The following is a 14,781-nucleotide window of genomic DNA, read 5'->3' as shown; positions in this document are numbered from 1 at the left end:
GTAGGACGACGTATATATGACACTGTTTCTTTCCGACACTGAGGAAGACGACTTTGATGGCTTCAGTTGTAAGGAGGAAGATGAGGACGGTTTACCGTGATTTTTACAAGTACGGTATGTTTTTTTAACAGATCCGTTTACTGTGTTGCGAGCGTGTTGCTAGCGTGTTGCTACCTGTCACAGGCACCGTTTGGGATGAAAGTTATATTATTATTATTAAAGCTTTGAAAACTCTCTCAGTGTACCGTCTTTTTTTGTAAATATGTGTAACCATGTATAATATGTATTTGCAACTGTATATTTTTGTAATGTATTCATTTGTATTTATTTTGGACACTTATTCTGATTTTTTGGACCGGCGAATTAAAGAGAAGGGGCGTAACAAACGCGGGCTGACGGGAAGTGGGGACCAGGAAAGGTGAGTGTTTGTGGACACGGCGGACAATAGTGGATACATATTTTTTCCACCCTTACCTTTTCAAATATACACTTTTTTCTTGGGATTACTTTCAACAGGACCCGCACTCTGCCGGTCTGCATCAAACCTTAAGTACCGGTATCATTTTATGTTCATTTAGCCGGTTGTGATTTTTGGACTGCATACTTTAATGAAGGATATTCAGTTACAATCGCGAGACTTAAAGTTGGGTCTGGGTTAATTATGCGTTACATTTATTTAATGTGGGCGCATGCGGCTTATATACAGGTGCGGCTTGTGTAGGTACAAAATCGGTTATTCTCTTGAAATGTGGTGGGTGCGGCTTATAATCGGGTGCGTTCTATAGTCCGGAATTTATGGTATTAATAATATTGTATAGTGGGAAAAATTCCAGAAAGAGGGGTAAAATTCCACTGCGTAAAGTAAAAACATTGTAAGGCGGGGTCCTTGCATCTAGGGGTCTACTGTAATGAGAAGGTTAGCATACACACCAACATAGTTGATGTCCGCCTTGACTCCTGAGAACATTTTTTTAGAGTGAAAGACAGCGTTTGTTAGAAAGAGATTTGCACGAACAAACAAAAAAGGATGCAAATCAACACTAGGAAAAAAAGAATAAACACATTGAGTGCCAGTGACGGTTAAAGATGTTAGTACTAAGTTTCTATTTGAATCGTAAATAAGTTGAGAGACGGCCTACCGCAAACTCTCTCCAGTTCGTCACTGCCATCCCCACAGTCGTTGTCATTGTCGCACTTCCACTGGGAACGGATGCAGCGGCCGTTCAAACAGGTGAATTGACCCGGCTGGCACCGGGTACCATTGTCAGGGATGCAGTGCTTATTGTCAGCAAGGTACCAATGGCCTTCTAATGGACAGTGACACTCGGCTCCATTGGGCCCTGCCAGCATCACATTTTGTGTGTGATTACAAATATGATTGGGGGAAAAAAAAAAATAAAGTTCATACCTGGTGTACAGATATGACTGCAGCCTCCATTGAACTGCTCGCAAGGACTTCTACACTGTCGCTGCTTCGCCCCCGCAAAAACGTGGACATCCATTGGGCGGGACGGAAGGTTCTGGATCATTACCGTCTGGTCGGAGCCATCGTGTTTGTTGGCACGGTAGATGCTGCGTGTGTTCCAATCAGTCCAATACACGAATTCGCCAAACAAGGCTATGGCGAACGGATAGATGGCTGTGTTCACAATAACCTCTCTATTCGATCCAGTCAGAGAGGAGCGTTCAATTTTTTGTCTGATGGCGGAGTAAGAAAAACAATATTAGCAAGTAGGGAGACTTTTGCAGACAATACAGTAGAATCCTGCGGAAGCTCAGAAATAGCAGATCCTATACTGGTTTCTTTTTTGGATTATTTTTTTTGTTTGGGTACTTATTTTGTTTTGGGTACTTCCAAACAAATTAATTACTCATGAGGAAAAAAAGTAACTTTTTTTTGGTGGTAGCAATGGAGTGGTGCAAGGATGTTGCCTCAAATTTACCCAAATAATGGATCAGTTAACTCTTGGCTAAATAGTTTTATATTTTAAATTTAATCATTATCATACGATTTTTAAAATTTTACTGTTGAAAAAAACAATTAAGAACTGAACCTGAAGCCAAGAACACAGCAACCTTGCCGAGTGTTAATTTAACAATGATTTTTACTATAAAGTGTAGTTTTGTAACGCTAAACAGAAAACAGACTTACAACCTACTTGACTCACGTCCACGTGCACTAACAACCACGGCCAGCAGATGCTCATGCACACAAGTTTTTCCCATTTTATCAATCCGATGTCTGGCATCGCAGAATTTAGCAACCCGACAACGCATACTGCGATTTGGGCAGTGAACTAAAACAGCAATCTACCGCTACACTCAGTAACTAGATACCATCTTGGCAAAAGGTTAAATTTACAGTCCGAAGTGTGGGAAAAAAATGGTGTTAGTCAAGCAAGTGATTCCTTATATACAGAAATGCTACTATCGAAAACTGACGGATAAATAACCCAATTGTGATCGGACCCCAAAGATACATTTTGCCCGATCTTACAAGCTGGCATCAGCCCAATACAGCCGCTCCTCGTCATAGTCTAAGCTCAGTCCGTTGGGCCACACCAGGCTGCTGTTCACGATCTCTTTACGGAAGTTACCACCTAATGTAGCACGCTCGATCTTTGCATGGGTTCCCCAGTCGGTCCAATACATGTATCTGTCCAACAAAAGGGCTCATATCAGAAAGTTATAAGAAAAATTCTGGAATGATGAGCAAACCTTACCCTCTGCAAGGGTCCAAAATGATAGCCCTTGGCCTGGAAACATGTGCAATAATAGTTCTTTGGGATCCATTCACAGACATGGAACTGATGCTCTGGTTAGCGTAGTCGCTGTAGTATATCCTTTTATTTATCCAGTCGTATGCAATGCCGTCAGGGGCCCCTAGATCTGTTACATTAGATAAATGATTATCATACCACAAAATAATATTCTAAATAATCTAAATTCTCTTGTCTGAGGGTATTAATCAGTGCAATGCTTCAACACACTGGCTCACTGTATACATTTCCACAGGGGTGTATTTCAGGGCCTGTGGACTTTTGATGGTATTTGGCTCCTTAATGAGAACAAAACCTTTTTCTCCTTTCAACTCCTATAGCTGCTAAGAATTTTTTTTTTCTTAAAATCAAGAAATTTTATTTAAAGCCTGCTGAATTGTCTGATATAGCAGCTATATTTTATTTATTTTCAGGATTTCTTTCAACAATATTTTTAATTTGTTTTTCAGCTTTATACTATATATAAGTATTATTTCTTTATTTTGCTGTAAAACAAGGTGAAAAAATAACAGTTAACAGAAATATGAAAATATTAAACTAATACTTCAAAAAAGCTTTTTTTTTCCTCACCAGGTGCTGACTTGGAGCCTATGCCCTGTTATGTATAACACATTCCTAAATACTGGTTTAGACTGGACTGTGCTGTTGCTAAAACACCCTAAAAAAAGTACACATTTTCCCTTATTCAATATCAGATAATTTTGTTAATCTTAAATAGTATTTTTGCTTATTTTAAGAATGATTTTAGTAAAATTTAAATGTTAAATATTATTTTTATATTATGATTTGGAATTGCCCCACAACCCTATTGAGGATAGGCAGCGCAGAAAATGGATGGCTGAAAGGAATTGAAATGATCAAAATACTCTGTCATCTGCCCCGTCATATAATTTTGCTCAACTTATTTTATTTTGTGGTTTTACTACAAAATATTTTTCTAGAAAATAATACATGCAATTTTCTAAAAAAGGATATGCCATTGGAACAATATTTTTGGGTGCAAATCCTTAAAACCATGCCAGGTTTTAAGGATTTAAATAAAATAAAAAGGTTTCTCAAAAGTGGGTGGTATACATTTCCAGTTTTTGCACACATTTTCAGCTAGGCGAGTATGTTAAAGTACCACAAAATACATCTCTGTATGAACTTTACACGTTAATTGCTTACCCGAAGCCACCACCACAGGGGCTGACGTGGGAGAAGACAGACTAATGTAGCTTATCTTGCTGGCGCCAGTGCCAGAACTCTGAGTGAAGTAGATCCTCCGGTCAGCAAGGTCAAAATCTAGCGCCACAGAAGTGCGTGGCACGTTGACCACGGGGAAGGGCAGGGCATGATCTTCCGGATCTAGGCGCAAACTGCGCACTGTGCTCTCGGTGGTGTAGATGAGATAATCCTCTCTCGACGTCACGCAACTCTTGTTGTCCGCTGCAAGATTGCCGAAAGCACAAGTGCATTTTCTAGATGCATTGCCGGTCGGCATTGCAAAGCAGAAGTGGGCACAGCCTCCATTGTCGTGGAGACAGGGGTTGTTGTCAAGGGCTTGGGGAGTGGACGGCTGCATACGCCGGTCAAAAACGATTACGTCCCTCAGCATGTTTATGTTGTCTCTTATGACAGTTGGTTGCTCAGTGCTACCGGGCTCCTTGCTAGCTTGAAAAACCTTTTTAAGATTTCGGTCTACCCAAATGATGCTCCCTTGAAAAACGGTGATGCCGTAAGGGGTCGGGTAGCGACTGCCATAGCGCACAACTTCTGTCTCGCCGCCTCGGGGGTTGACTCGGGCGATCATATCCAGAGAGTCGTCCACCCAATAGACATATCCGGTTTCCTGGTCCAGAGCGAGACCGCGTGGGGTGATGATACCAGACGAAACTAAAATGGTCCGATTGCTCCCATCCAAGAGCGCACGCTCGATTTTAGGGTTCTGGCCGTAGTCGGCCCAGAACAGGAATCGATTTTGAGGGTCTACAATGATGTGACGAGGCATGTCCATCTGGGTTTTCAGCAGGACTCGTCGGAAAGTCGTGTTCAGGTGAAGGACTTCAAGGTATGTCTCCGTCAGGAAGGCGTTGGTGAAGTAAAGGTTTCCTAGGTACAAAATTATCTCATAAATAAATCTTCATCCACATCAAGCATATAATTACAAATGTTTGCCATTCTTATTCAAACTATGAAGTTGTATATTTTTATAATCTTTCAAAAGCTTATTTTTGACAAAATGAGATGGTGTAAACTATGAAATTTAATTTAAACATTACCGAACTGTTTCATGTTATTAAACAGAGACGCAATCAGTCTCATGCCATGGAGGACAAGAAAAAACAAAACACAATTATTAACTGATGAGAAGCTGACATTTTTAGGATGGGAGCATTTGTAATCCAAAAGGTAGACTTGAATTGATCGATTAGAAAACTTTAATGAAGTCATAAACATAGCCCCGAAAATTATCGGCTGCTCTCTATCCAGTCTGGATGACTTTGCCAGCTCTCGCTAATGTCATTGCACTGTTTTCTGATGCTTGTACAATTTGGGTCAGTCTACAGCCACTGTCCTGTGAATATTACCCATCTATCCTAAGATTTTTTATTACCCTTAGTCCTATTACATGTTTATCCTAGAGTGCTACATAAAATCTCATTGTAACAAGAAAGCAAGCGTAATTCAGTTGTAGAGATACAACGTTGATAAATGTGATTCTGATAAAGATAATTCTATTCTATTCTCATCTCATTAGCGGCACCGCTTATCCTCAGTAGGGTCGCGGGGGTGCTGGAGCCCATTCCAGTAATCATCGGGCAGTGGGCAGGGGACACTGAACTGTTTGCCAGCCAATCGCAGGGCACACGTGGACAGACAACTCACTCGCTCATTCACACCTAGGGACAATTTGGACCGGCCAATGCAAATGCATGTTTTTTTTGGAATGTGGGAGAAAAACCGGAGTGCCCGGAGGAAAACCACGCAAGCACGGGGAGAACATACAAACTCCGCACAGGAAGTCTGGAGCTGGATTTGAACCCACGCAGGAGGTTCCCATGACATGAACTGTGCCACACATGCGCTAAGCACTGCGCCGCCGTGCTGCCCTAATCTATTCTAATCTTTTTTATTTTGCTCGCTTCAATATCGTTATATCAATAGCATGGTATTACAATCCAAATATATGTTGATTGTTGATTGTACAAACCTTAGAAGATAACCGTAAACATAATCATATATTGAATCATAATTATTACGGTGTATTGCTTTCCTTAAGTGTTTAAGTTTATTACTACATACCGTAATTCCGATAAAACAGCCTACCTGCAGCCCAATCCACAGCTATGCCGCGTATCCCGTTGCGTCCTATCCCACTTGTCACCACGCTATGCAATCCAGAGCCATCTGTCTTGATTCTTCGGACTCCGTTCTGTGCTGTAACCGTGCTGCTGAAGTCACACCAGTAGATGTAACCAGATGCCACGTGCACGTCGACGTGTAAAGCATTACGGCCTGAAAATTACAAAGTAATTGATCACAACCAATGTTCCCTCTAATTTTCCACGGGTCTGAGCGTTCACACAAAGTCGGTGAGCAACGCTTGAAACAACAGTGAGCAACCATAATCCCAAGTGTGGCAAGATAATTAATTATCAAACATGTCCAAAACTTGACATCAAGTTACATTTTGCTGAGTTTCCGGCAATTCAAAATTATTTTTCTCTTTTGAATGAATTGACTCATGTACTATTGCAAAGGTTGTACGGCCTACAAACGTCGTTTGTTCTTACAATTCTTTCACAAGATATCTATTTTTTAATTTCCTGATATATTTTGTCGCATAATATTAACATTTTGGGGGGCTCATTTAGTCGGTTGTAAGATACAGAACTGTACTTATTTACATTTTTTAGTGGAAGTACAATGTTGGCAACAAGATTCACTTGATATAATTGGAAATTATTTGAATGCAACACAAACTTTTTCTTCTTTTTTCCGTGTTTTTTCTACTTTTTTAAAAATTCCTTTAAAAAAAATCTCATTGTGTTTATTTTTTCCAAGCTGTTATTTTTTTCTTTTTGTTCTCCATTTACTTTTTTCCTACATTCCTTTCTTTTTTTCTGGCTTTTTCCTAAATTTGTCCTTCTTTTTTTCTCTTCCTTTTGTTTCTTTTGTTTTCAGCTTTTCACTACTTTTTCATTTTGGTATTTTTTTCTTTTTGTTCCTTTCCTCCTTCCTTTAAGTTATTTTGTGCATAATTTTACATAAAATTTGATCAAGTTGGGATTAAAGATACAAAAACAACCTGAAGAGCCGTTTAGGACCCGAAAGAGACGGTTCCTTTTCGTGAGCCGAGCCGAAGAAGCTGGTTCTCGACAAACTCTACTAACTTTACTCAACTTCGTTCTACTTTGACTCGACTTCAAAATACCGCATTTAGGACACAACGTCAGGGGAACCCGTGTATTTTTACCTTCATGCAGTGTAACTTTGACTTAAGTCGCTTCTTAATTAGTAATTTTGAGCCCTCGTTTTTGTGCTCTGGCTAGATTTTCTTGCGCGCTGAGAATGTGCGAGGAGTGCGCAATTGCAGCTTAGAGGGAACACTGATCACAACTACTATGTTAATGTTCTATAGAATAATCACTCCACATCTGGTTCCCTATATGAGTTTTTGCAAGAATTATTGACTGACCTCGCCCGGCCACTGGCACCATAGCTTCTGAGTGGTCCGCCCCTTCGAGACTAAAGCCTTTGATAGTTGATAGCGTGGAGATGACAATAAAAGACTGGTAAGGGGAACATGTTGTGTTGTCTGCATTGAGCTTGAAGCCTGTTGTGCAGGCGCACGTGAAGAGCCCTTGCGGCCGAGGCAAGCAGAGATGCTCGCATGTGTTATTCCTGCTGGTGCACCCATTAGTTGTACCTGCGGAAGCTGAAAATGTCAAGAACAACAATCATCAATTAAAAGGAACTTTTAAAGGTTTTTTAGAGTCACTTGTGTTCAAACAAATATCAATTACTTCTTAAACTGCGTTATTGACGCTTACTAGCATTATTAGAGTGTTTTTTTAATTTGTATGTTAGTAATGAGCTTTTTCAGATATCTTCAAAAAAAAAAATCACCAGGGATGGGTCATTGTGATTTTATTGTAAATTTGATTTTAGTGGTTGACTTAACTTCTTATATTACAACCTTGTGATAACATAGTATAAATATAGTAATAACACAGGTTTTTTTTCTCATGAATTGTACCCGTATATAAAAATGGTACCACTTTGCGTCAATCAGTAACAAAAAGTATCTCTCAGCTTCAAAAGGGGGCTGACCACTGTTCTATGCGAATATACCCCGCGACCCTACTGAGGATAAGCGGGGCAGCTAATGAGATGAGATGACATATATATATATATATATATATATATATATATATATATATATATATATATATATATATATATATATATATATATATATATATATATATATACATACACATATACATACACATACATATATATACATGTGTGTGTAGTTTTTGTTATTATTTTTTAGGAAATGTCTAAACAGAAGTAAGTATCAAAAAGATAATGAAATTCGCATCTGCAAGAGTATTTTGTTCGATTTAAGAATGTTACTTTTCTTTAATAAGATAAGAAACCCAAATTTTAAAATTGCTAAATCCTGTGCCATATGAGATAATTATAACTACTTTAAATTACTAAGTTATATGAATGCAAGGATTAATATTTATGCAATAGCAATAGCTTCTTTCTACTCACAATCTCTGTAATGGACTTTCACCACTTTGAGTCCAGAAACATTATCCCGCAGGACAACTCTGTTGGCGCCTGTAGACTTGTCTGCGCGCTCTATGACCTCAAAGTCACGGTCGGTGAAATAGAGGAAATTCTGATAAATGGCGATGCCGCATGGGTGAGCCAGACCAGACATCACGGTGACACGGTTAGCTCCATCTGGATCTCCTCGTTCAATCTGTTGTCATTGAGATTGTTGTCTGGAATTATTATGGAATGAGCAAAATGTCGTTTGAGTGAAGACCAACCACGCCACCGCTTGTAACAGCCCAGTACAGCTTGTTCTCTTGGATGTCGATGGTAAGGAACTCGACGTGGTCTAGGTTATCGGTGAACAGAGTGACAGGATTCCGACCGTCCATGTCTGCAGATGCCACCTTGGCAGGGGTGCCGCTCTCCGTTCCTTGGTCAGTCCAATACAGTTTTCTTAAACACATGTCAAGAAATGGTAGTTAGAAAGTGAGTTTTAGGTCAGCCCCTGTTGAGGAATCGAGAAAGCTCAGGGTAAACAGTAGTCTTGTCGTCAAACAATTCTTACCCTCGTGCTGGATCCACCGCAATGCCCACAGGACTTCCAGCACCAGTTGGAGAGCCGTTATTTGTAATTAGAGTTTTTCTATACTGCAACTCCCCTCTCAGCTTCAAAACCTGGCCCAGCACATAGAGGTTTGATTGCTGTGTCACAAGAATCTAATTGTTTTTTGGGTAAATCTTCCTACCTCAATCGACTGTGTTGATGGATTGGTGTAATAAAGGTTTTCTGTTATCCAGTCTAGAGCCAATCCCACAGGAGATCCGAGAACAGCTGCAGGGGCGAACACTGTCCTATTGGTACCATCTGATTTCACTCTGTGGATCTCACCCTGAACGGCAGAAAATAATACATTCACAACAAGCCTGGTAAAAAACAACTTTGATTAACATAGCAATCATTGATGAGAAAAATATAATCCAGTTCCGGTATAAAACTTACTGGGTGCTCGACCCAGTAAAGGGTCTGTTTGCTGTCATCGAAATCGACATCGTAGCCATTCTGTAGCCCAGCCACTGGCACCATTGCATCATTGCTTTTGTCATCCGGGTTCAAAGAGATGCCGTAAATGATGCTGTCTCTCACCACCACTAAGAAAGGCTCCTCAACTACAACAACAAAGATAAAATGAATGCATTTGGATAGTTGTTCTCATGATTTCTAGACATGGCTGTAGCTAGACATTCCTGATGATTGAAAGCGTGCTATACAATCTTATTTGCTTACTCAGCAAAGATTAGAATCAATCAGTTGCTGAGGGGCAATTTAATATTGGATAATCATTGGCCTCAAAGGATACTGTGTTGGCTTTCATGTTCTTGAAACCTGAGATGAGCTAAGCTGTCCACACAAGGAAACTGGACTAAAGGCTCCTTGTTTGTTGAGGACTTCGGAACCATAAAGGTCTATTTTTTAACCTGGGAAAATAAGGGTCCAAAAGAAACTCTTGGACTTTTTAAACCCTGAGTAACACTATGAAACAATAAAGTTGACATTAGCAACTTATGTCACCTTGACCATCTGGTGTAGAAATGTAAGTACATACAGTAATTAAAACAACAATTTACATACTTTTGTTACACGTGATTTGGTCCTCTGCCAGCATCCACCCCGACGGACATGCACACGAGTAGTACCTTGGCCCAATGGCTGACAGCAGGCAGATGTGAGTGCAGGGGTTCTGGTAGCAGTGATTGGTACCTATAAATCAATCCAACTGCTATAAATGTGAGGTTAGAGGAAAATCTTGACCACTCTTGAAAATGATTCTCAGAATTTAAAAGTGATGGCAAATTTCAAAGAAAGTCTGGCTTTTCTTTTCAAGATGGTGAACCAATGCGGGATAGTGAGGATATGAAAAACAAAAAACAGATACACCATGCACAGCCAATATGGGTCCAAAATGGAAACATACACAAGTTGGAATAATTAGTTTTATGCAAAACAACTGAAGCATGTCTGCTGTTCTACAAAAGAATACCCATATTTTTGGGAAATGTTTAATACAACATTGTGCAACTTTCAGGTTATTTTCAACAAAATTTCCTGGATTCAGTTGAATGGCAAAAATAACCTTTTGACATAATTATCAGCTTATCTTAAATGAAACAACAGTTTGTGCACAATGAGTCAAATTTTGTGGTTGGTTTTAGCGAAAAAAAAAAAGTTGATGGAATTGTTTGAAAACATATCAACCGACCCCATGTTTGTTTGTTTTTTTAAGAAAGCGGTTTACTAAACACATTTTGCAGATTGTTCTTTACTTAAAACATTTTGGACTGGTTGTATGTGCAAAACAACTCACCAAGTAGTGTCAAATATAACTACCGTAGGTAAGTGGATCGGTCTATTCTTGACCCAAATCGGGTAATTTTGTTTCAAATGTCTCAGTTATACCTGCTGGTTGCCGGGCTGGGTGCACCGCAACAAGCCCCATGGGTTGAGGTAGGTTAAACAGCATCACTGTCTGGTTTTCCCCATGCCACTTATGGGCTCTCATCACGCGATTGATATATCTGTCAGTCCAATACACAAAATCCTCAAAAATGGTAATTGCATGGGGATGTTGAAGAACCTGCAGGGCAAATCAGAACCAGAATCACTTTTATTATCATTGTGTTGCTACAACGAAACTAGGGTTGCACTCCAGTTGGCAAAGTATACAGTATCAAAAAAGATAATAAATAGACAAATATAAAGTATTAACATCCAACATAAAGTTTTCACATCTATTGAAAAAAAAAGTACCATAAAAGATTATTTTTTGCATTAACACGATTGAATACAAATCAGTAAACGTTGTCGTCCAGTACGTTTGTCAGTAGAGTGCATGTCTATGTGAAAGTCTCACCAAGTCACTGGCCAGGACTTGTTTCCTATTCTTGCCATTATAATCGCAGTAGTCGATGAAATCCAAGTAAGCATCAGCAAAGTACAAGAGATTGTTGGGATAATCAATAGTAAGTCCGTTGGGCCAATACAGTTTGTTGCTTATGATAATGGTTCTCAGCTTCCCATCCATGCTGGCCCTCTCAATGTAAGGGTTCTTCCCCCAGTCTGTCCAAAACATCAAATGAGCACTGCAATAAGAAAATAAAACATATTTAAAAAAAAAAAATTAAACTGTCATTTGAATTTCTTAAATAATAGCACGTAAAGCTTTGCCAGCATTTGGTCCGCTCTGACCTGTCTCTTGGGTCAAGGGCCAGACCTCTAGGGTTTGTGATGTTCTGGCTCACCAACATGGTCCGGTGACTACCATCTAGCCTGGAGACTTCAATTGTCTCTAGAATGTAGTCACTCCAATAAAGGTTCCTGCCCACCCAATCCACAGCCAGGCTCTCTGTCACAGTCACCCCGCTATCAAATACCTATAGAAAAGCATCTTTGATTTCATTTTTTTGAGCATGGCGGTACGTAATCAAAGTGAGAAAAACTCACCACGGCTCGATCGCTGCCGTTTTTATGAGCACTCCAGATCTTGTCCTGGCTCGTGTCGGACCAGTACACCCGGTCAGTAACCGAGTCAAAGTCGAGGGCTACAACGTTGCGTCCATCACGTATTAGTGATTGCACCACGTTGGGTTGTGCAGTGATGTCATCTTGTACGATGTGATTTCGACTTGCCACCAACAAGAAGGCTTGACGCGAATCTGTCAACAGACGTCAGATATTTTCTAATGTCTATTCTTGTGGTTATAGCGTCGCTTGTTAGCTTGTGCATGTCTCTACAACGGAGCGGGAAAATGGACCCCTCTCAAATGTCCACCCTTGAGGAATGCACTTTTGTACAAATAAAGAGAGCTATTGTGTTACAATTCCTTTCAATAGGTTATCTACGAACAAGAGGCACGCTTCTTATCAACAGCCCTTTGTTGATAATAATATTGTAATTACACTGGTGATGAACACTGACTGCCACTGGTTATTGATCTTATCTGAAGGAATTTAAGAACCAAGAGCAGAGAAGAGGCAAGTATTTGGCAAAGCACATATTTAATTATAGCTCATTCTAAGCCTGCGAGAAGGATTTTTTTTTGTGGAGTAATATGAAATGTAATAGAAGATAACATTTATCTTCCCAAGCGCTTCAATCGCCTGCATGGGGTTGGTTGCCACAATAGTGGTTGGCATTGCTGATATGCCTGGTGTCATAAGTGACTAGCTTTGCCAATACAGCAGCTACCGTTTTTGGTTGTCGCTTACACGGATGCTAGAATGAGTAGCTAGCTCCCCCAACAGTGGCTTGCAGTGTCAATGCTGCCACTAGCATTATTTGTAGGCATCAGTGCATACCTTTGGTATTGCACCGCTTTTATTAGTGGCTAGCTTTGTCAAACACAACTAACAGCCTTAATGGCTAGCTCTGCTGATGCTTCAGTAAGCATAATTTGTAAGCCTTGTCTACGCTGCGGCAAGAATTAGTGGGTAGCTTTGTATACACTGCTGCTAGCACTAGCTGCTATCTTGGCTGACACAACTAGCTTATTTGATGCTTGCAGTAGAATTAGAAAATAATTTTACTGATGCAGTAATTGGCATGCAAACAAGAAAATATTTTTCCTCCGTAACTGTTTTTTAATATTTTAGATAAATATAAGATTTTTAGTCATGATAGATATTTGATCAAATACAACGAAAAGGGTTTTCATTTTTGTGTCAATTTAAATAATAAGGGACAAAAAATTGAGGGAAAAAAAATCAAACTATAGTTTGGGGAAACAAATCTAAAATGTTATGAGCTCTAATTCATTCCTATAGACGAATAAGGGGAACGCTGTAAACCCTTAATTGAGAAAATAAAGGGCACTCATTACCTGAGGCCTTGCAGGTTCTCTGGTCCTCTCCAAGCGTGTAACCATCATGGCAATGACAGCGGAAAGAGCCTCTTTCATTAAAGCAATGTTGGCTACAGAGTCCATTTGAATGACATTCATCTATATCCTCGCAGGTTTTTGAGTCGTTACTCAACTGGTAGCCCACAGGGCATGTACATTGGGCTCCAAACGGCCCTTGGATACAGCCATGGGTGCATCCAGCGTTGTTGTCAGAACAGCTCTCCTGATCTGAGTTGGATGGATGAAATAACCATATTTAGAACTAGCATGGATATGAAATTCTGTGTTCTGCATGCATGACTATCCTTTGACACAAACAAAGTTTGACACATACAAAGTGTCTGTTACAACTTTATAGGAATCGAGTGAAGAATAAGTTTCACGATAGATATAACCAAAAAGGTAATGAATATATCACTGAATGATAATTTGTACAATAATTTCATATACAACTACTTAAGGTCATCTTTTATTTAAAAATAATAAATTCTTTAGGCGACATGACAAAATCGGATCATGATTACGATTAGTACAAAATATTGCAACTACTGTCAAGATCAAAACAATCCAAGAATCATACTTAAAAGTTGTTCAAATGAATTCTTGAAAGAGGGAATTAACCTAAACAGATTCATTTTAGAAAAATATGTTCTATGCCTGCCCTGCCTTCTGATTCAAACAGAGCATCCTAATTTTAGAGGGCGGATATTTTGACACAACAGTTGCTTAGTCAAGTAACGATCATGGCTTTGCTTCAGAAAACTGGCGATTTGTTTGTTACTTAAACCCTGAGCAACTATTATGTCCTTTTAAGTAGACTGCAAGTACCATAATGTCCTCTGAGATGGATAGAAACACACAGATGTTAATTTTTGATTCATAATTCACAGATATAAAAATGATCAAAATGCTGGTTTAATTACAGAAATCACTGAAACAATATATGAGCAGACCAGTTCACCTCAGCCAATTGCTTCCCTCATTAATTATTGAAATCCTCCAATTAAGCTTTGATAAAATTTACGAACACAACGTGGTTTACTTACAGCAAAACAGACTTTGGAGAATAACTCCACATTATTGACAATCTACAATGACGTTGCCTGCTACTAGTGACCAAGATGATCTGGATTAGATCTGAATTGTGAAAGACAAGATCGGTCTGACAAAAAAGTAAAACAAAATAAATTTTAAAAAATCATATAAAAATTGTATTGCAGTGTACACAATTTGAAATTATTACCCCAAAAACGTATAACGTTGACAGGTATGTAATACTATCATGAAATTCCTTAGGTTGGCTTCCCTTTTACAGTTTGTGACTTTT

The 14,781-nt window shown here is 39.4% G+C and overlaps 1 protein-coding gene across 1 annotated transcript in view; it reads right to left on the bottom strand.

Moving 5' to 3' along the window:
• The window catches only part of lrp2a (low density lipoprotein receptor-related protein 2a), a 58,697-nt gene that overhangs the window by 31,578 nt on the left and 12,338 nt on the right, over positions 1 to 14,781 (bottom strand). Inside the window, exons 20-38 of the mRNA XM_088353500.1 lie at positions 13,434 to 13,682; positions 12,058 to 12,269; positions 11,803 to 11,987; positions 11,468 to 11,696; positions 11,014 to 11,191; positions 10,189 to 10,317; positions 9,559 to 9,725; positions 9,305 to 9,448; positions 9,124 to 9,233; positions 8,834 to 9,011; positions 8,550 to 8,763; positions 7,462 to 7,701; positions 6,090 to 6,278; positions 3,948 to 4,871; positions 2,724 to 2,889; positions 2,498 to 2,656; positions 1,409 to 1,698; positions 1,140 to 1,340; positions 931 to 957 (exon numbers count right to left, since the gene is read on the bottom strand). Coding sequence (XP_088209626.1) covers positions 931 to 957; positions 1,140 to 1,340; positions 1,409 to 1,698; positions 2,498 to 2,656; positions 2,724 to 2,889; positions 3,948 to 4,871; positions 6,090 to 6,278; positions 7,462 to 7,701; positions 8,550 to 8,763; positions 8,834 to 9,011; positions 9,124 to 9,233; positions 9,305 to 9,448; positions 9,559 to 9,725; positions 10,189 to 10,317; positions 11,014 to 11,191; positions 11,468 to 11,696; positions 11,803 to 11,987; positions 12,058 to 12,269; positions 13,434 to 13,682 — 4,191 coding nt within the window. The remainder of the gene's footprint in view (positions 1 to 930; positions 958 to 1,139; positions 1,341 to 1,408; positions 1,699 to 2,497; positions 2,657 to 2,723; positions 2,890 to 3,947; positions 4,872 to 6,089; positions 6,279 to 7,461; positions 7,702 to 8,549; positions 8,764 to 8,833; positions 9,012 to 9,123; positions 9,234 to 9,304; positions 9,449 to 9,558; positions 9,726 to 10,188; positions 10,318 to 11,013; positions 11,192 to 11,467; positions 11,697 to 11,802; positions 11,988 to 12,057; positions 12,270 to 13,433; positions 13,683 to 14,781) is intronic.

This window comes from Urocampus carinirostris, chromosome 14 (genome assembly GCF_059441175.1).
Source record: "Urocampus carinirostris isolate Australia breed hairy pipefish chromosome 14, RoL_Ucar_1.0, whole genome shotgun sequence".
Taxonomy (NCBI): Eukaryota; Metazoa; Chordata; class Actinopteri; order Syngnathiformes; family Syngnathidae; genus Urocampus; species Urocampus carinirostris.
Note: the sequence above shows the minus strand (reverse complement) of the source record. Positions and strands in the feature narration are given on the sequence as shown.